Consider the following 21,890-nt stretch of genomic DNA (forward strand, 5'->3'; position numbering starts at 1 on the left):
ACCCCCGAGGGTCATCTAGTCCAACCCCCTGCGATGCGGGAATCTCAGCGAGAAGAAGATGCCCTCTAAGGAGGATTTGTTTAGTCTATTTAATGGGATTTAAATGCCAGTTAATAAACTAAAAGAATCAAGCAGTTTTGTACCCCTGAAAAGTGGAAATGTTGAGGTTGGAAACCAATATATCCATAATTAGCATAAGTAGATTAAATTAATCCACAACAATAGGACTCCTGAGTTCTTGAGATGATTTCTTTTGTCCATTTACTGTATTTATTTTTCCCAATTGGAACTATAAAATGGTGATTTTCTTGAGTCAAAATGAGAGTAACCCTGAACAATTTTTAGAAAAAAAGCACTGTACCTATATACCAGAAAAGCATGTATGGAACTGTAGTTGTCTGCATATATAGTGACATATTGTAATATACCTTCCCCCTTTTTTATTTCTTTGTTCTCTATTCACTTTTTATTTCCCTTTTTATTACTCAAGTATTCTCAATTTAAATTGTGTGGTTGAACCCGGAGCCAGGCCTCTCGGCCCTCATCATAACTTCGCTGTATTCCTATCCCCGGGGCTTCTGGGGGCTCTGGCACCCAGCACAGTTATTTCAAATGATTTTAAGCCCTAAGAGTTTAAAATAGATATAGAAATAAGGAAGCTGCCCAAGGCCAACCATGTTTGGGCCTGTGATGGACAGCAGAGCCAGGCCAGTCAGCGGATTTCGTCCTTCAGAAATCCCCCCCTGGGGTGGCTGGAGCCTCGCTCTGATTGGCCGCCAAGGCAGCGGGGGGCGGAGCCAGCCCTTTTGGCGGGAAAAGGCAAGGCGCCTTTTCTGAGGGGGGAGCTTGGAGGGGAAGGTGGGGGGAGGGAGACCCCCAAGAAGGAGGGCTGAGGGGACCCCCTGGGTGTGGGGGGCGGACTGAGAGGGGGGAGGGAAGGGAGACCCCCAAGAAGGAGGGCTGAGGGGACCCCCTGGGTGTGGGGGGCGGACTGAGAGGGGGGAGGGAAGGGAGACCCACAAGAAGGAGGATTGAGGGGCCCCCTGGGTGTGGGGGGCGGAGGGAGACCCCCAGGAAGGAGGGCTGAGGGGACCCCCTGGATGTGGGGGGCAGACTGAGAGGGGGAGCGGAGGGAGACCCACAAGAAGGAGGGCTGAGGGGACCCCCTGGGTGTGGGGGGCGGACTGAGAGGGGGGCGGAGGGAGACCCACAAGTAGGAGGGCTGAGGGGACCCCCTGGGTGTGGGGGGGTGGACTGAGAGGGGGGCGGAGGGAGACCCCCAGGAAGGAGGGCTGAGGGGACCCCCTGGGTGTGGGGGGTGGACTGAGAGGGGGGAATGGAGGGAGACCCCAAGAAGGAGGGCTGAGGGGACCCTTGGGTGTGGGGGGCGGACTTAGGGGGGGGAGTGGAGGGGGACCCCCAAGAAGGAGGGCTGAGGGGACCCCCTGGGGGTGGGGGGCGGACTGAGAGGGGGGAGCGGAGGGAGACCCCCAAGAAGGAGGGCTGAGGGGACCCCCTGGGTGTGGGGGGCGGACTGAGAGGGGGGAGCGGAGGGAGACCCCCAAGAAGGAGGGCTGAGGGGACCCCCTGGGTGTGAGGGGCGGACTGAGAGGGGGGAGCGGAGGGAGACCCCCAAGAAGGAGGGCTGAGGGGACCCCCTGGGTGTGGGGGGCGGACTGAGAGGGGGGAGCGGAGGGAGACCCCCAAGAACAAGGGCTGAGGGGACCCCCTGGGTGTGGGGGGCGGAGGGAGACCCCCAAGAAGGAGGGCTGAGGGGACCCCCTGGGTGTGGGGGGCGGACTGAGAGGGGGGAGCAGAGGGAGACCCCCAAGAAGGAGGGCTGAGGGGACCCCCTGGGTGTGGGGGGCGGACTGAGAGGGGGGAGCAGAGGGAGACCCCCAAGAAGGAGGGCTGAGGGGACCCCCTGGGTGTGGGGGGCGGACTGAGAGGGGGGAGCGGAGGGAGACCCCCAAGAAGGAGGGCTGAGGGGACCCCCTGGGTGTGGGGGGCGGACTGAGAGGGGGGAGCGGAGGGAGACCCCCAAGAAGGAGGGCTGAGGGGACCCCCTGGGGGTGGAGGGCGGACTGAGAGGGGGTAGCGGAGGGAGACCCCCAAGAAGGAGGGCTGAGGGGACCCCCTGGGGGTGGGGGGCGGACTGAGAGGGGGGAGCGGAGGGAGACCCCCAAGAAGGAGGGCTGAGGGGACCCCCTGGGTGTGGGGGGCAGACTGAGAGGGGGGAGCGGAGGGAGACCCCCAAGAAGGAGGGCTGAGGGGACCCCCTGGGTGTGGGGGGCAGACTGAGAGGGGGGAGCGGAGGGAGACCCCCAAGAAGGAGGGCTGAGGGGACCCCCTGGGGGTGGGGGGCGGACTGAGAGGGGGGAGCGGAGGGAGACCCCCAAGAAGGAGGGCTGAGGGGACCCCCTGGGGGTGGGGGGCGGACTGAGAGGGGGGAGCGGAGGGAGACCCCCAAGAAGGAGGGCTGAGGGGACCCCCTGGGTGTGGGGGGCGGACTGAGAGGGGGGAGCGGAGGGAGACCCCCAAGAAGGAGGGCTGAGGGGACCCCCTGGGTGTGGGGGGCGGAGGGAGACCCCCAAGAAGGAGGGCTGAGGGGACCCCCTGGGTGTGGGGGGGAGTGGAGGGAGACCCCCAAGAAGGAGGGCTGAGGGGACCCCCTGGGTGTGGGGGGCGGAGGGAGACCCCCAAGAAGGAGGGCTGAGGGGACCCCCTGGGTGTGGGGGGGAGTGGAGGGAGACCCCCAAGAAGGAGGGCTGAGGGGACCCCCTGGGGGTGGGGGGCGGACTGAGAGGGGGAGCGGAGGGAGACCCCCAAGAAGGAGGGCTGAGGGGACCCCCTGGGGGTGGGGGGCAGACTGAGAGGGGGGAGCGGAGGGAGACCCCCAAGAAGGAGGGCTGAGGGGACCCCCTGGGTGTGGGGGGCGGACTGAGAGGGGGGAGCGGAGGGAGACCCCCAAGAAGGAGGGCTGAGGGGACCCCCTGGGTGTGGGGGGCGGACTGAGAGGGGGGAGCGGAGGGAGACCCCCAAGAAGGAGGGCTGAGGGGACCCCCTGGGTGTGAGGGGCGGACTGAGAGGGGGGAGCGGAGGGAGACCCCCAAGAAGGAGGGCTGAGGGGACCCCCTGGGTGTGAGGGGCGGACTGAGGGGCGGAGCGGAGGGAGACCCCCAAGAAGGAGGGCTGAGGGGACCCCCTGGGTGTGGGGGGCGGACTGCGAGGGGGGAGCGGAGGGAGACCCCCAAGAAGGAGGGCTGAGGGGACCCCCTGGGGGTGGGGGGCGGACTGAGAGGGGGGAGCGGAGGGAGACCCCCAAGAAGGAGGGCTGAGGGGACCCCCTGGGTGTGGGGGGCGGACTGAGAGGGGGGAGCGGAGGGAGACCCCCAAGAAGGAGGGCTGAGGGGACCCCCTGGGTGTGAGGGGCGGACTGAGAGGGGGGAGCGGAGGGAGACCCCCAAGAAGGAGGGCTGAGGGGACCCCCTGGGTGTGGGGGGCGGACTGAGAGGGGGGAGTGGAGGGAGACCCCCAAGAAGGAGGGCTGAGGGGACCCCCTGGGTGTGAGGGGCGGACTGAGAGGGGGGAGCGGAGGGAGACCCCCAAGAAGGAGGGCTGAGGGGACCCCCTGGGTGTGGGGGGCGGACTGAGAGGGGGGAGCGGAGGGAGACCCCCAAGAAGGAGGGCTGAGGGGACCCCCTGGGTGTGAGGGGCGGACTGAGAGGGGGGGAGCGGAGGGAGACCCCCAAGAAGGAGGGCTGAGGGGACCCCCTGGGTGTGGGGGGCGGACTGAGAGGGGGGAGCGGAGGGAGACCCCCAAGAAGGAGGGCTGAGGGGACCCCCTGGGTGTGAGGGGCGGACTGAGAGGGGGGAGCGGAGGGAGACCCCCAAGAAGGAGGGCTGAGGGGACCCCCTGGGTGTGAGGGGCGGACTGAGGGGCGGAGCGGAGGGAGATCCCCAAGAAGGAGGGCTGAGGGGACCTCCTGGGTGTGGGGGGCGGACTGAGAGGGGGGAGCGGAGGGAGACCCCCAAGAAGGAGGGCTGAGGGGACCCCCTGGGGGTGGGGGGCGGACTGAGAGGGGGGAGCGGAGGGAGACCCCGAAGAAGGAGGGCTGAGGGGACCCCCTGGGGGTGGGGGGCGGACTGAGAGGGGGGAGCGGAGGGAGACCCCCAAGAAGGAGGGCTGAGGGGACCCCCTGGGTGTGGGGGGCGGACTGAGAGGGGGGAGCGGAGGGAGACCCCCAAGAAGGAGGGCTGAGGGGACCCCCTGGGTGTGAGGGGCGGACTGAGAGGGGGGAGCGGAGGGAGACCCCCAAGAACAAGGGCTGAGGGGACCCCCTGGGTGTGGGGGGCGGACTGAGAGGGGGGAGCGGAGGGAGACCCCCAAGAAGGAGGGCTGAGGGGACCCCCTGGGTGTGGGGGGTGGGCTGAGGGGGGGAGTGGGGGAGACCCCCAAGAAGGAGGGCTGAGGGGACCCCCTGGGTGTGGGGGGCGGACTGAGAGGGGGGAGCGGAGGGAGACCCCCAAGAACAAGGGCTGAGGGGACCCCCTGGGTGTGGGGGGCGGACTGAGAGGGGGGAGCGGAGGGAGACCCCCAAGAAGGAGGGCTGAGGGGACCCCCTGGGTGTGGGGGGTGGGCTGAGGGGGGGAGTGGGGGAGACCCCCAAGAAGGAGGGCTGAGGGGGCCCCCTGGGTGTGGGGGGTGGACTGAGAGGGGGGAAAGGGCCCCCCAAGTCTGACTCCGCCAGAGCCTGGAAGAAGCCCAGCTGGGCCTGCCAGCCTCCACGTCCCAGGGAAGGAGGCGTCTCCCCGATTCAGTGGGGCTGCCCCAGGGAAGATGGGGAGCTGGAGGGAAGACTTGGAAGGGTCTCCCTTGGGGGGATCTGGGACTCCTCTTCCTCCCTGGCGCCTGCTCTCGAGGAGACTCCTGGGGAAGCCCCGTCTCCCTGGCGCCGAGTCTGGCTCCCAGCGGGGCTCCGTGGGGCAGAGGGAGCCCCTAAGCGCAGAAGCAGCGGGGAGAGGGAGGGCTGGGCTTGGCAAGGGTTAAGAGGAGCAGAGCTGGGGTCCTAGAGAGGACGGGGAGGGGAGGGGGCAAGGTCCTCCATGGCTAAATCCCCCCTCCCCTCCCCCTCCCTCCCTGCTTTCTTCTTCTCTCTCCTTTGCAAAAGCCCCTCCTGGACTCGGGTGAGTCTCCTCTCTCTTCCCCTGAGGGTGCCATGGGGAGAAGGGGGTCCCAGGGGGGCAGGGAGGGGGCATGGGGGTCCCTGCTCAAATCATGCACAGTGGGGGGAGACCCCCAAGTCAGGGAGCAGAGGGTCCTCCTTTGTCCTCTCTGCCAAGCCGGGGGGGGGGGGCCAGTTTGCAGGAAATATGCAGCTCTGCTCTTCCTTGGGATCCAGATGCTGCCTTCCTTTTGGGGGAGGGGGCTTTGGGTCAAGGAAATAAACCCCCTTCAGAGGGAGGGATAAGTCACCTTTGGGAACAGAGGCTGCAGCCAGAGGGGAACATTCCCACGTGGGGGGAGCACAGGGAGAAGAAAAGCCCGTCTGCATCTCCAGACCACTTCCTGTGTCCCAGATGCAACAACACATGTCTCTCCCCCATCATTTAAATACACAACAAAATCGTTCCATTAAGATACTGAAATAAGCATGAAGGAAAAGAATAGTATTAAAACAATGCAGCTATTAAGAGGCAGAAAAGAACAGAGCAATGTGTAGAAAAATATCATCTTTCTTCTCCCTTTTTCTCTTAGGGTCCAGTGGGCTTTGAAGACGTAGCTGTTCCTTTCACAGAGGAGGACTGGGCTTTGCTGGATCCTGACCAGAGAGCTCTGCAGAAGGAAGTCAAGGAGGAGAATCCTGGGATCGTGGCCTCTCTGGTAAGGCTCCCTGCTGGATCATGAGATCAGTTTTGAAATTCCATACAGATCTCTGAAGGACAAACCTCCTCTATTTTGAGGGAGCCCCATAGCGCCACCTGCAGCATCTGAGATGTTAACACACCCACAACTCTCCTGGAATGGAAAACTTTCAATAGGAGATGTACCGTATTTTTCGCTCCATAGGGTGCACCTGACCATAGGGCACACCTAGTTTTCAGAGGGGGAAATCAAGGGGGGAAATATAATCCCCCCCCCAGCTCTGCGCGCAGCCTGTGCGCTTCTCCCTGCTTTTGCGGGAGGTGGGGGAATTCCCCCATCTCCCACAAAAGCGGCCAGTCAGTCCCTTGTCCCTCCTCTGGGAAAAGCCCCCAAGAGTGGCATGCTCTTTAAAGGGCGCGTGGCTCCTGTGGGCTTTTCTACGAGGTTGGAGAAGGGACTGATGCGGCCAGTCAGTCCCTTCTGCCTCCTGGGGAAAAGCCCCGAAGCCTCTTGGGGGCTTTTCCTGCCTGCCTCCCCCCTGCATTCGCTCCATAGGACGCACACACATTTTCCCTTGCTTTTTAGGAGGGAAAAGGTGCGTCCTATAGAGCAAAAAATACGGTATCTCCTGTTCTGTCTGGGAATATTCTTCCACCAGTCTTCAAACCATGAGGAGGCTGGTCTGAGCTGCCCCGACTTTCTTCAATGTAGGCTTCAGAGATCTTAGGGCCATGGAGGTAAGGTAAAGGTAAAGGGACCCCGGACCGTTAGGTCCAGTTGTGGCGGACTCTGTGGTTGCGGTGCTCATCTCGCTTTACTGGCCCAGGGAGCCGGCATACAGCTTCCGGGTCATGTGGCCAGCAGGACTGAGCCGCTTCTGCCGAACCAGAGCAGCACATCCTCTCAAATTTTCTGTTTTCCTTTCTGTTTCTGTCTGTTTTTGGTTGAGCAAAGAAATGACTGAGCTTGGAGATGGAGCGGATTCCACGACTGAGCCAAATTAAATCCATCCCTGGAACGAGCCAGGCCTTTTGAATCTCCAGGTCCCATAAATACGTTAGCTAATACCAGCCAAAAAAGGCAGTAACTCCCGTCCCTTCTTCCTCTTTCACATGCAGTCATTTGCATTGTTCAGTCATTTTAGCCTCAATTTCTTCCTCAGGCGAGGAATATTATTATTATTATTATTATTATTATTATTAATGATATCAGGAAACTTGATGAGGAATTAAGGGGAAAGACAGTGTTGACGCAGAGTAGTTACAAAATTAATGTTCTCTCCCCAAGTGCCACAGACCCTCCTCCAAAGAGAGCTTCTCTAAGAAAGCCCAAGCAAAAATTACTCCATTTTACGTGAAGAAGGAAAATGAGGAGGTGGCTAAGAAACAGCAGGAGCCAGATCCTATTACTGACCTTATAGGATCTCTCAGCAGCTCCAAGGATGACCAGAAAGAGGTTTTGGGCCCAGGCAGCTCAACTGCTAAGTCATCTCTGGCACTGAGACCAGGAGCTCAAGCGACTCAAGGCCAAATCCAGGCTAAACAAGTAGAGGAACTAATCTGAAAGAAAAATTCAGAACTATCCTCAGGAAATGCTAATAGAAGGCTAAAAGACTCCTTCTCCCAAGCCTCTGGTGCAAATGAGGAATTATCCGTCATTGGGTGACGAGGGACTACTAACGAGGGACATAGAATGCATAAAATCCTTTTTGGCTCACTGTAATAAAATTCTTACCATCCTGATAGGTACTTGTAAAACCTTCTGGAATAAAGTCTGGCAGAGAGTGTGGAACCGGATAATACAACAATATCTCTTTCCCTACCATTAAAAATAGATGAATAAGGGAGGTTTAATTCATCCACATGGCAAAAGGAGGTCTATAAGTACAAAGAAGAGCAAAAATGTAAAAAAAATTTAAAATAGTGCAATATTAAAAAGTTGACTTAAAAATACCTTTTAACTTACTTAAGAGTAGCTCATGCTCTGGGTCCAGACAGAACACTTAAGAAGCTTGTACTGTACAGTGGTACCTTGGGTTAAGTACTTAATTCGTTCCAGATGTCCGCTCTTAACCTGACACTGTTCTTAACCTGAAGCACCACTTTAGCTAATGGGGCCTCCTGCTGCTGCCGTGCCGCCGGAGCATGATTTCTGTTCTCATCCTGAAGCAAAGTTCTTAACCCGAGGTACTATTTCTAGGTTAGCGGAGTCTGTAAACTGAAGCGTATATAACCTGAAGCGTATGTAACCCGAGGTACCAGTGTACTGGAATTTGCACACCAGATCCCTATATCAATATGAAACGATATGCAAGGTTATCAAATGCTCTGCTGTCCTGTCAGAATCCAAAACCAACTAGGGAGAGGGTTTTGATAAACAAGAATTGGAAATGGGTTCTGTCTCAAAATAAGCTACTTCTCTCAAGCTACCCTAAGCCTTTAGGTATCTTCTCACAAGAGGAGCGTAAAGTTTGTGAATATAGTGTATAAGCGCAGAGAATATCTATGGAGGAGAGGAGTCTCAAGATTATTCCGAAATGTGGCATCACCAGCTCCTCTGCTTCCACATTCAGCAACACCTCCAAAAAGTCCTCAGTTCAAGGCAGACTATTGTCCTTTAGTTGACATATACTCTGCAGGTGACAATCCTGACTAGCCAGCTGACCTGGACCCCAAGGAACCCCATAACTCAGACAGCCCTGGGTCCTTGCACTTGAGAAATCTAGGGAAGGACCTACTTGACAGAACTGAAAAGAATTGATTGCATGTCTTCTGTGCTCTGCCATAAGTAGCCCAGAATGAAATACTCTCAGATTGGACCTCTGACGTTCCTGCCTAATAAGTTTGAAGAAGGAGCACAAGGGCTGATGCAAGCAGAACTTGACCCTTTGTGCTCCAGATCCAGCCCACCAGAACGAACCCTCCTTCCCTGAACAAACTGATAAAAAGCAAGAGGAGATGTCCAGAGGACGGCAGAGGAGGAACGTGTCCAGAGGAGGGCAACCAAAATGGTCAAAGGCCTGGAAACGATGCCTTATGAGGAACGGCTAAGGGAGCTGGGCATGTTTAGCCTGGAGAAGAGGAGGTTAAGGGGTGATATGATAGCCATGTTCAAATATATTAAAGGATGTCACATAGTGGAGGGAGAAAGGTTGTTTTCTGCTGCTCCAGAGAAGCGGACACGGAGCAATGGTTCCAAACTACAAGAAAGAAGATTCCACCTAAACATTAGGAAGAACTTCCTGACAGTATGAGCTGTTTGACAGTGGAATTTGCTGCCAAGGAGTGTGGTGGAGTCTCCTTCTTTGGAGGTCTTTAAGCAGAGGCTTGACAACCATATGTCAGGAGTGCTCTGATGGTGTTTCCTGCTTGGCAGGGGGTTGGACTCAATGGCCCTTGTGGTCTCTTCCAACTCTAGGATTCTATGATTCTATGAAAAGAGAATGGGATTATATTTATGGATTACAACAGAAAAGCGAACTATGTGATAAAATTGAAATGGATTAAAGCCTCAAACTTTCACTGTATTGCTATGGAAGGAAATGAAGTTTAGTTTTGATGATTGGCCAAGGCTTGGGGACAGGATGGTGACTGGTTTTGGCACCAAGTTCTGTCCATAAGCAACATTGAATTCAATGGGATCTATTCTCAGGTCACTACTGTGCAGAACATGTCAGCCTTACGAAGTGGGGCGAGGAGCAAACAGGGGAAACTGCAAGCACTGGAGATGTTTAGAAATGGGGCTTCTGTTGGGAAGGGGCTGCCCCATTTGTGCTTCTCCAGGGGCAGGAGAATATCTAGGGCAGGAGAATCCCTGCAGGGGCTCTGAGGCTGCCTTTGCTTCTTCCTCTCTCCCAGGACCCTGCAGCTTCTTTTGGCTCCTTGACTCTTCAGGAACGATGAAAGGGACAGATCCTGCAAACTTAGCGAGGATGGAAGGGGGAAGATGGACAGTTGACCTGGTCAGGTTGTCTCCTGCATCCCTCCCCACAACCTCTGAGCGTTCCCTCCCAGGGACCTCCGAGAGATCTGGTGAGTCCCAGGGGAGGGGAGATGGGAACATGGATGGATGGAGCCAGAGAGGAATTGGGGCTTCCTCAGCTAGGGGGTGGGGGGAGGCAGGCAGGCGGATGGAGATGGAGAAGGGGAGCACTTTTTCGGGCTCCCCCACCTGCCTGCCTGAGCCAGTGTGGTGTAGTGGTTAAGAGCGGTAGTCTCGTAATCCTGGGTAACCGGGTTCGCGTCTCCGCTCCTCCACATGCAGCTGCTGGGTTACCTTGGGCCAGTCACACTTCTCTGAAGTCTCTCAGCCCCACTCACCTCACAGAGTGTTTGTTGTGGGGGAGGAAGGGAAAGGAGAATGTTAGCCGCTTTGAGACTCCTTCGGGTAGTGATAAAGCAGGATATCAAATCCAAACTCTTCTTCTTCTTCTTCTTCCTGCCTGCCTGCTCCTTTGTCATCTGCAGGCAATTTCAGCTAGGAATAGATCACAACTCCCCAGTCACCGCGATGCATTGGCAGCTCAAAAGGTCTAAAATCAGTTCTGTGATCTGAATGCCTTACCAATGTCCAACACTGATCCGTCGCTATGTAAAATAGCAGAATAAATTTGCCGGAATATCTATAACATATAGTTCATCATTAGGGGTCAGTGTATGAGTTCTGGGTTCATGAATTGCTTTCAACTGAAACAAAAAAGGGGAAACAGGAGAGCACAGAGAACATTCAACATCGCAGAGCCAAATGCCTAGACTGAAGCTCTTGTGGCCGTTGTGCTTAGATTAAGTGAGTAATAGTCATTTTCCCTCTTCTGTTACCAATGAAACAATACAGAGTTGGTCTCATCATGAAAATGGGAGGGAGAGGGTTCAAAGTGAAGAAAGAGATTTACGTATAAATTTAAATTTTGACCAACCAGATTGAGATAACTTCTGATGGGGAGTGTTCAGGTAAAGATGTTGCTGTTTGTTAAAATACTGTACTACATCAAACATTAAAAGCCTTCCTAAACAGGGCCACCTTCCGATGTCTTCTAAAAGTCTGGTAGTTGTTGTCCTCTGGTGGGAGGGCATTCCACAGGGAGGGCGCCACTACCGAGAAGGCCCTCTGCCTGGTTCCCTGTAACTTGGCTTCTCGCAGTGGGGGAACCACCAGAAGGCCCTCGGTGCTGGACCACAGTGTCCGGGTAGAACGATGGGGGTGGAGACACTCCTTCAGATATACTGGGCCGAGGCAGTTTAGGGCTTTAAAGGTCAGCACCAACACTTTGAATTGTGCTCGGAAACGTACTGGGAGCCAATGTAGGTCTTTCAAGACCGGTGTTATATGGTCTCGGCGGCCGCTCCCAGTCACCAGTCTGGCTGCTGCATTCTGGATTAGTTGTAGTTTCCGCGTCACCTTCAGAGGTAGCCCCACATAGAGCGCATTGCAGTAGTCCAAGCGGGAGATAACCAGAGCATGCACCACTCTGGCGCGACAGTCCGCAGGCAGATAGGGTCTCAGCCTGCGTACCAGATGGAGCTGGTAAACAGCTGCCCTGGACACAGATTTGACCTGTGCCTCCATGAACAGCTGTGAGTCCAAAATGACTCCCAGGCTGCGCACCTGGTCCTTCAGGGGCACAGTTACCCCATTGAGGACAGGGAGTCCCCCACACCTCCCCGCCCCCTGTCCCCCCAAAACAGTACTTCTGTCTTGTCATGGTTCAACCTCAATCTGTTAGCCGCCATCCATCCTCCAACCGCCTCCAGACACTCACACAGGACCTTCACCGCCTTCACTGGTGATTCACTGATTTAAAAGAGAGGTAGAGCTGGGTATCATCCGCATACTGATGAACACCCAGCCCAAACCCCCTGATGATCTCTCCCAGCGGCCGCATGTAGATGTTGAAAAGCATGGGGGAGAGGACAGAACCCTGAGGCACCCCACAAGTGAGAGCCCAGGGGTCTGAACACTTATCCCCCACCACCATTTTCTGAACACGGCCCAGTAGGAAGGAGTGGAACCACTGTATGACAGTGCCCCCAGCTCCCAGCCCCTCAAGATGGTCCAGAAGGATGTTATGGTTGATGGTATCAAACGCCGCTGAGAGATCCAGCAGAACTAGGAAGCAGCTCTCACCTTTGTCCCTAGCCCGCCGGAGATCATCAACCAGTGCGACGAAGGCAGTTTCAGTCCCATGATGAGGCCTGAATCCCGACTGGAAGGGATCCAAATGGTCCGCTTCTTCCAGGCGTGCCTGGAGTTGTTCAGCTCAATCACCTTGCCCAGGAATGGAAGATTTGAGACTGGGCTATAGTTGGCCAACATGGCCGCATCTAAAGATGGTTTTTTAAGAAGAGGTTTGATAACCGCCTCTTTCAGCGGGTCTGGGAAGGCTCCCTCACGGAGGGAAGCATTCACCACCCCACAAAGCCCATCACCCAGCCCTTCCCGGCTAGCTTTTATAAGCCAGGATGGGCAAGGATCAAGGAGACAGGTGGTTGGTTTCACTCGTCCAAGCAGCCTGTCCACATCCTCGGAGGTAACAGATTGGAATTGATCCCACACAATTTGACTAGACAGGACTCTAGCACTCTCCCGCCCCTGCCCTGCTCCCACGGTGGTGTCTACCTCTTCCCGAATCTGAGCGACTTTATCTGCAAAAAAATTAGCAAAATCATTGCAGGAGATCATGTGGCCCTTGCTGGGCCCCGATGTAACAGGTGGTTCTGCTATATTGCGAACCACCAGAAAAAGTCTCTTGCTGCTGTTTTCTGCAGATGCAATAGAGCTGGTGAAGAAAGTCTTCGCCGTCGCTACCGCTGTGGAGTTTGGAGTTTACAGGATTAAAACTCCTTGTTGTCCTGTATCTGGGGAGTGGCCTGGAGCAGGGCCGTACGTGACAGGCTTTGTCTGTCTTTGTCTGTGAGTGTTGGTTTCACTTTTGACTGAGACGCTGAAAAGAAGCTGTGTGTGCTTTTGGCACGGGAGAGATGCCGGAAAGCTCCGATGGAATGAGACTGATTTATGGCTTGTAAATAAACGCTTTTAGAGATAGCAACGAACTGTCCCTGGACTTGATTTATCCCTCTATTTCACACGGACGGCAGGACCGCTGCTGCAACTCTGTTTTTCCTGCCCAGGTCAGCCCCAAGCAGAGCCATGCAGGGAAGCGCTGACTGGACAGCAGGATTTAATAGCCAAAACCGCCACTTGGTAGGCTCGACATTGAGCTCTAACCCCTGTCCGGTCAGCTTCAGAATGAGTTATCTGCCACCGGCGCTCTAGCCGTCTCAATGATTGTTTCATTGCCCTCAGATCTGTGGAAAACCACGGGTCCTGTCCGGGCTCCATGCAGTCGGAGAGGGCGCTTCGGAGCCAAACAGTCAATAGCCCTGGTTAACTCCACATTCCAGCAGGCCAGCAGGGAATCAGCTGAAAGGCCATCAACATGGGATAAAACATCCCCTACCACTCTCTGGAAACCATTTGGATCCATTAAGTGGCAGGGGCCGGCCATCCGAATTCGTCCCACCTCCCTGCAGAGGGGATGGGTCGCGGAGAAGTCCAGTTGCACCAGGAAGTGATCTGACCATGGCGCTTCTTTTGTTTCGCTTTTACTTAGTGTCAGATCACCCACGTCACTAGAGGTGAACACCTGGTCCAAGGCATGTCCATGGCTATGGGTTGGGCAGACTTATTCAGGGACAGCCCCATGGAGGCCATGCTTTGCACGAAGTCCCGAGCGGCCCCTTGTAAGGTTGTGTCAGCATGGATATTAAAATCCCCTAGGACAACCAAGCTAGGTGTCTCCAGGAGAACATCTGCCACGACCTGAAGCAGCTCAGGCAGGGAATCCTTGGTGCAGCGGGGAGGTCAGTACACCAAAAGGAATCCTGTACTGCCCCTATAGCCCAACTTCCAGAACATGCACTCAGAAAACTGAGTCTTCCCAATAGGATGCCTGGTGCAGACTAATGACTTCCTAAAAATCACTGCAGCCCCCCCTCCCCGCCCACATGTCCTGGGTTGCTGTGCGTAAGAGAAACCTGGTGGACAAGCAGCGGCAAGGACAGGCCCATCTGTTTCATCCAACCAAGTCTCTGTTACACATGCCAGGTCAAGTCCTCCATCCATGATCAAGTCATGGATGGCAGTGGTCTTATGAATCATTGACCTGGCATTGCACAGCAACACTTTCAGGTCATGTGGGTATCCCTTGCTGATTCTAGTATCCATCCAGTCAGGACCAGACCCGGAGGCAGGGATAGTCCTCAGACAACGACTAAACCTGCCTCTGTAACGGCATGGTCTGGTCTTAGCGTAACTCCTCCTCCTACCCGTGATCACTGAGATCGGTTGTCCCAGTGCATCCCCCCCTGTGGAACATGCCCCAGCTATTTTATGGGCTGGGGCCCACTCCCCGGCAGCCCTGACCCCTCCCCTTAGAAACAAAAAAAAAAACCTTTAAAAAATAAAACAATACAAAAAACCTGTAAAAATTACAAAAACACCTAAATCAAACAAATTCCCAGGCCCAACCAAACATCCACCCCACCCCCACATAGAAAAAATTCAAAAGAAATATTTAAAAACATTTTTAAAAGAACTCTGCGCCCCCGAGTCCTCCTGGACAGCAGCAGCAGTAACAGCAACCATAGTTGTGAGGCCTGTCAGGCCCCGCCCCGGGCCAGGTGGTTAGTGGCAAGAGCAGGGCCCTCAGGCACTCACACAAGGGAGTCCTCCTGGGCAGCAGAGCAGTCCTTTGGAGGCTTGAGGCCCCGCCCCGGGCCAGGTGGTGAGTGGCAAGAGCATGGCCCTCAGGCACTCACCCAGGGGAGGTCAAGGAGGAGAATCGTGGGGTCATGGACTTTCTCAGTAAGGATCCCTGTTGGATCCTAACATGTTGTGATTGGAGATGTAGTGGATTCCATGACTGAGCCACAAAAATATCCATCCCAGATAAAAGCCAAGCAATATCTCAGTTAATACCAGGAAACAAAAACAGTCAAAACTATTGGACGGCCTCACATCTCTTTTTTTTTTTTTTAATATTTTTATTAATTTTCACCAACATAAACAATAACAAAAAACATACCAAACAAAAACAACAACAACAAAACAATACAAATTAACACATAATGTGACTTCCCCAAACCTCCCCTTCACTGCATCCTTAGTTTTAAAATATTAATTCTTAGCAAACCTTTGTTCAATTTCAAAACTCTTTTTCCTTAAGTTTTCTCATATTTCAAATTTAACCGCTATAATTCTATATCTCATACCTTTTGACATTTCAACATTCCGAAATTTTACAATAATTCTTAAGATAAATTTTAAACTTCCTCCAGTCCTCTTCCACCGTCTCTCTCCTCTGGTCACGGATTCTGCCGGTCATCTCAGCCAATCCCATAAATTCTGTCACCTTGATTTGCCATTCTTCCAGAGTAGGTAGTTCTTGAGTCTTCCAGTACTTTGCCAGTAGAATTCTTGCCGCCGTGGTTGCATACATGAAGAATGTTCTGTCTTCCCTTCGTACCGTTTGGCTAACCATGCCCAAGAGAAAAGCCTCCGGTTTCTTAACAAATGTCCACTTAAGGATTTTCTTAATTTCATTATAGATCATCTCCCAGTAGGCCTTAATCTTTGGGCAGGTCCACCAAAGGTGGTAAAAGGTTCCTTCACATTCATTACATTTCCAGCAATTATTATTGGGCAAATGATATATCTTTGCTAGCCTGGTTGGGGTCATGTACCACCTGTAGATCATTTTCATTATGTTCTCTTTTAAGGCACTACATGCCGTAAATTTAATGTCTGTGTTCCATAACCTTTCCCAGTCTGCAAACATAATCTCATGACCAATGTCTTGTGCCCATTTAATCATCGCTGATTTTACTGTTTCATCCTGTGTATTCCATTTCAGCAGCAAATTATACATTCTAGACAAAATCTTAGTATTGGGCTCCAATAATTCTGTTTCTAACTTTGACCTCTCCTTCTGAAATCCTACTTTCCTGTCTTGCTTAAACGTCTCATTAATCTGCTGGTAATGTAACCAGTCTCGGACTTTAGGTTTTAATTTCTCCATACTCTGTAATTTAATCTTTTCACCATCATATTCTATGATTTCACCATATTTTGGCCAATCTGAATCCATATTGAGTTTTTTTACCGCCTTGGCTTCCAGGGGTGACAACCACCTGGGGGTTTTATTCTCCAACAAATCTTTATAACGGTTCCATACATTAAACAATGCTTTCCTGACAATGTGGTTTTTAAAACCTCTGTGCACCTTTACCTTGTCATACCATAAATATGCGTGCCAGCCGAAATTATTATCATATCCTTCTAAATCTAAGATGTCTGTATTCTCAAGAAGTAGCCATTGTTTCAGCCAGCAAAAAGCTGCTGCTTCATAATAAAGTCTTAAGTCCGGCAGGGCAAAGCCCCCTCTATCCTTTGCATCTGTTAAAATTTTGAATTTTATTCTGGGCTTTTTGCCCTGCCAGACAAAATTAGATACATCTTTCTGCCACCTCTTGAAACAGTCCATCTTGTCCAAAATTGGACGGCCTCACATCTCATTCTCTTCAGTTCTTCCTCTGTCACAAGCATTCATTAACATTGTTCAATAATCTGGAGCTCCCATTTCCTCCTGAGACTCTAATTAGCATCTCTCTTCATTGCAGATGGTGATAAATTAGAAGGGAAGAACAAGGGGGAGCACAACAGAATCCACATAGCGGAGAAGTCAGATAAATATTCAGAGTGTGGAGAGAAGATCCGTCAGAGCTCCCAGTCCACCTCCCATCAAAGAAAGAGCTTTGTTCGAAGGAATAGCCTCACTTCACACGAAAGAACACAGAGTAGGGAGAAATCGTATCAGTGCTTGGAGTGTGGAAAGAGCTTCAATCGGAAGGATAGTCTCACTTCCCATCAAAGAATTCATAAAGGAGAGAAACCCTATCAGTGCTTGGAGTGTGAAAAGAGCTTCAATCGGAAGGATAGTCTCACTTCCCACCAAAGAATTCATACAGGGGAGAAACTGTATCAGTGCTTGGAATGTGGAAAGAGCTTCAATCGGAAGGATCACCTCACTTCCCATCACAAAATTCATACAGGGGAGAAACCCTATCAGTGCTTGGAATGTGGGAAGCGCTTCACTCAGGGGGGGAATCTCACTTCCCATCACAGAGTTCATACAGGGGAGAAACCCTATCAGTGCTTGGAATGTGGAAAGAGCTTTCGTCGGAGTGGTCATCTGACTTCCCATCAAAGACTTCACACAGGGGAGAAACCCTATCAGTGCTTGGAATGCGGAAAGAGCTTTCGTCGGAGTGGTCATCTGACTTCCCATCAAAGACTTCACACAGGGGAGAAACCCTATCAGTGCTTCCAATGTGGAAAGAGCTTCAGTACGTGGGTGAATCTCACTTCTCATCAAAGAATTCATACAGGGAAGAAACCCTATCAGTGCTTGGAATGTGGAAAGAGCTTTCGTCGGAGTGGTCATCTGACTTCCCATCACAGAATTCATACAGGGGAGAAACCCTATCAGTGCTCAGAATGTGGGAAGCGCTTCAGTCAAAGTGCCGCACTCTCTTCCCATCACAGAATTCATACAGGGGAGAAACCCTATCAGTGCTCAGAATGTGGGAAGCGCTTCAGTCACGAGGGGAATCTCAATTCTCATCAAAGAATTCATACAGGGGAGAAACCCTATCAGTGCTTGGATTGTGGAAAAGGTTTTCGTCTGAGTCGTGGTCTGACTTCCCATCAAAGACTTCATACAGGAGAGAAACTGTATCACTGCTTGGAATGTGGAAAGAGCTTTTGTCTGAGTGGTGAACTCACTTCCCATCACAGAATTCATACAGGGGAGAAACCCTATCAGTGCTTCGAATGTGGAAAGAGCTTTCGTCTGAGTGGTGAACTCACTTCCCATCACAGAATTCATACAGGGGAGAAACCCTATCAGTGCTTCGAATGTGGAAAGAGCTTTCGTCTGAGTGGTGAACTCACTTCCCATCACAGAATTCATACAGGGGAGAAACCCTATATGTGCTTCGATTGTGGAAAGAGCTTTTGTCTGAGTGGTGAACTCACTTCCCATCAAAGAATTCATACAGGGGAGAAACCCTATCAGTGCTTGGAATGCGGAAAGAGCTTCAGTCAAAGTGCCGCACTCTCTTCCCATCACAGAATTCATACAGGGGAGAAACCCTTTCAGTGCTTGGAATGTGGAAAGAACTTCAGTCAACGCAGCTCTCTCATTTCCCATCAAAGAATTCATACAAGAGAGGAAACGGTTTAGTGTTTGGAATGTGGAAAAGGATTCATTCATGGCCCACCAAATATTTCATACGGGGTTGAAAGCATATCAGCACATGGAATGTGTATAAAATTTCACTTGTTCAAAAGTCAATTTAAGATCTCACACCAGTGTGAAGTATAGAATTATAGATTCAGAATCTAGTCCAACCCCCTCCAGAAATGTAAAGTATTGCACTTGGGCAAAAAAAATGAGAGGCACAAATACAAGATGGGTGACACCTGGCTTGAGAGCAGTACATGTGAAAAGGATCTAGGAGTCTTGGTTGACCACAAACTTGACATGAGCCAACAGTGTGACGCAGCAGCTAAAAAAGCCAATGCAATTCTGGGCTGCATCAATAGGAGTATAGCATCTAGATCAAGGGAAGTAAAAGTGCCACTGTATTCTGCTCTGGTCAGACCTCACCTGGAGTACTGTGTCCAGTTCTGGGCACCACAGTTCAAGAAGGACACTGACAAACTGGAACGTGTCCAGAGGAGGGCAACCAAAATGGTCAAAGGCCTGGAAATGATGCCTTATGAGGAACGGCTAAGGGAGCTGGGCATGTTTAGCCTGGAGAAGAGGAGGTTAAGGGGTGATATGATAGGCATGTTCAAATATATAAAAGGATGTCACATAGAGGAGGGAGAAAGGTTGTTTTCTGCTGTTCCAGAGAAGCTGACACGGAGCAATGGTTCCAAACTACAAGAAAGAAGATTCCACCTAAACATTAGGAAGAACTTCCTGACAGTAAGAGCTGTTCGGCAGTGGAATTTGCTGCCAAGGAGTGTGGTGGAGTCTCCTTCTTTGGAGGTCTTTAAGCAGAGGCTTGACAACCATATGTCAGGAGTGCTCTGATGGTGTTTCCTGCTTGGCAGGGGGTTGGACTCGATGGCCCTTGTGGTCTCTTCCAACTCTATGATTCTATGAAATCTCATTTCAAGCACCCATGACAGGTGGCCATCCAACTTCTTAGAACCCAGAACCCCCCAATGAAGGTCCACCCCCTTCTGAGAGAGTTCCATTTCACTGTCAGCTCATGCAATTAAACAAGTTGGATCTGGGGGTAATTATCCCTGTTGAACCCCGCAGGGATGGGGCGGATATTCCTTCACCCGCACGCCGTCCGATATCTGCCGCTCGCTGCAGTGGAGGCAGGGGCGCTGGGTGTTTAGCATTGCACGAATTGGACACTCTCCGATGCCAACGCCATGAGCGGGAGCATTCCTGTTTTTCAACAAAGATTTGAATTCAGACTTTGAATGGACTTTTGTCGCTCTGCTACAGAAGATGTGAGGTGAGCGTTTCATCTTTTTTGATACTTAGTGCTGTTGGGCCAACGCCCTCCCTCACTTGTCCGAATGGTGAGGAACTTCACCCATAGTAGCAGAGTACAGCAGAAGCAGACTCTGGTTGGAATGCAGCATCAAGAAAATAAGAAGTCAACAGAGCGAAGAGCTGACTCACGCAGCCGTATCCTTCAGCAAAAGCCAGATGCAAGCGCCAGAGGGGAGGAGGGGGAGGAGATATAGAAATCGCTCCCGTTCTCACACGATGATACATTAGGTAATTAGGCAATTAAAGGCACAGTGTCACACTGTGCAATGATAGAATGAAACACTGCAGTACTGACAGCTACTTCATGATTTGGCAAGCCTCATGGAGAAAGATTCAATTAATGAAATGGAATGCAAGTGAAACTATATTAAAAAAAAACTTGAGAATTTGATGTTTAATGGTGCGGTCCTTTGTGGAGGGCTCTAATTAGAACTGGCAAGGTATCAGCCTGTTTGAAGATATGGAGAGACTTTGTTCAAATACATGATTAAATATGATTTCGGCTGGGGATGCTACAACAGCACAAATGATGGCGCATTAGAAAAAAAGGGGTCCCTCTCAAAGGGGGCTGAAGACAACCGACAGATTACAACTGAGGAATATTTCACACAGGAAACCACACCTGCTTGCATGAACTTTTGTTGTGTATGGATTTGTAAAAGTGAAGGTGAATCTTTGATTTTAGGGCCCAGGGGGAGCAAGGTTGGGATTGTAGAGGGACCGAACAATTATTATCTGTGAAATCTATCCCATGGAGTGGTCTCTTACAGAAGATTTTTCAGTTTGGGAAAATATCACTCCGTTAAAATACATCAAAGGTAAAGGGACCCCTGACCATTAGGTCCAGTCATGTTCGATTCTGGGGCACGGCACTCATCTTGCTTTATTTGCCAAGGGAGCCAGCGTACAGCTTCAGGGACTGAAGCAGGACCTGAAGGAATTTATCCTTATGCTTTTCATATAATCAGTTATCCATATAATCAGTTATCAGTTATCCATATATCCATATATATCCATATATAACCAGATATTTATATGATGATTTTATATAATCCATGTTTGAATCGTGAAAGCTTCTGCAAAAGCTTATAGCAAATTGCTTAAATCTGAAAAAATCCTAAATGAACTCTGCCCCAGTACCCTTCCTTGTTCTTTTCAATGTCTCGCTAACCAAAGGGGGGCAGCAATAAATCTGATGTGCTGGCACTTTCCCCCCTTGTCCAGACAAGGTCTGAGCAGTTAAAACAGGAAGATGCTAAGCGCAGAATGTATAGCAGATGGCCGCATAGGAGCACAACAGCCGAAGTTCCTTTTCTCAAATTTTCTGTTTCTTACCATAAATCTGGGGAAAAGGTTAAAACTGCATGTTCAGACTGAAAAAGCAGAAGTTGGGAGGGAACTCTTTACATGATCAGAAGAGGCAAGGCTGGAATGCGCTCATTAGCTTTATTTTTGCTGCCGTTTGCAATTGTATCTGATTATGTCATGATCTATGAAGTATGTACTCAGGTATAAAGCTTCTGGGCGCTAGAGCCCGGGGCCCAGTCTTTTGGAAAGATTTCCACTGGGTCAATTATTGCTCAGCAATAAACCTCACTTTCTTTTTCTTCACTGCTGCGTCTGTCAATTCTTGGACACTATTTGAGAGGGTCACAGGTACTTAAAAATCCTTGCAACAGGACATGTGGCCAGCATGACTAAGCCGCTTCTGGTGAACCAGAGCAGTGCACGAAAACACCGTTTACCTTCCCACCAGAGCAGTACTTATTTATCTACTTGCTCTTTGACGTGCTTTCAAACTGCTAGGTTGGCAGGAGCTGGGACCGAGCAACGGGAGCTAACCCCGTTATGGGGATTCAAACCGCTGACCTTCTGATCAGCAAGCCCTAGGCTCTGTGGTTTAACCCACACTGCCATCCGCATCCCATACATTACATGTGTCTTAATTTTATCTAAACAAAGGAAAGCTGGAAGACAGCCCAGAGTCCTGGAAGGTAAGACGGCGGAATGAAATGAGGTCTTTAAGCAGAGGCTTGACAACCATATGTCAGGAGTGCTCTGATGGTGTTTCCTGCTTGGCAGGGGGTTGGACTCGATGGCCCTTGTGGTCTCTTCCAACTCTGTGATTCTATGAAATAGGGCTGTCTGAGGAGGGACAACAAAAAGAACAAAATTTTCATCTTGGATGTTAAAATTTGGTATTGTATCAATTATTAATGAAATTATTAATGAAAAATTAATAATAATAGTAATAAAGACTTTGGAGAATTAGAGGAAACATGACAAGCAGGAGGAGGAGGGAGAGGAGTAAAGGGACAAAAAATAGAGGACATTGGGGTGGATCTGAAAGTGCTCTTGTGGAACATAAATGGACTTAAGAATGAA

The 21,890-nt window shown here is 51.7% G+C and overlaps 3 protein-coding genes across 8 annotated transcripts in view; 2 read left to right on the forward strand and 1 right to left on the reverse strand.

Annotated features, from left to right (window-relative positions):
- Nucleotides 1–19,896, forward strand: part of LOC310702292 (uncharacterized protein) — a 90,890-nt gene extending 70,994 nt beyond the window's left edge. For 2 of the 6 annotated variants that reach the window (XM_083493704.1, XM_083493703.1), the window contains 2 exons: nucleotides 9,724–9,897; nucleotides 16,543–19,896. In XM_083493704.1, coding sequence (XP_083349830.1) covers nucleotides 9,724–9,897; nucleotides 16,543–18,167 — 1,799 coding nt within the window. In that variant the 3' untranslated portion in view covers nucleotides 18,168–19,896. Of the gene's footprint in view, nucleotides 1–5,205; nucleotides 5,885–7,117; nucleotides 7,412–8,893; nucleotides 9,595–9,723; nucleotides 9,898–14,683; nucleotides 14,729–16,542 lie in introns of those variants that run through there. The other 4 variants (XM_083493705.1, XM_083493707.1, XM_083493706.1 and 1 more) reach the window with 4 other exon arrangements.
- LOC310702287 (uncharacterized protein) overlaps nucleotides 1–21,890 on the reverse strand; it is a 213,331-nt gene that overhangs the window by 89,782 nt on the left and 101,659 nt on the right. The window lies entirely within an intron of this gene.
- Nucleotides 5,072–21,890, forward strand: part of LOC310702297 (uncharacterized protein) — a 636,573-nt gene continuing 619,754 nt past the window's right edge. The window contains exon 1 of the transcript XR_014523442.1: nucleotides 5,072–5,187. The gene's annotated coding sequence lies outside the window, so the exon portion shown is untranslated. The remainder of the gene's footprint in view (nucleotides 5,188–21,890) is intronic.

Source organism: Podarcis liolepis (assembly GCF_965112155.1).
Source record: "Podarcis liolepis genome assembly, chromosome: 2".
Taxonomy (NCBI): Eukaryota; Metazoa; Chordata; class Lepidosauria; order Squamata; family Lacertidae; genus Podarcis; species Podarcis liolepis.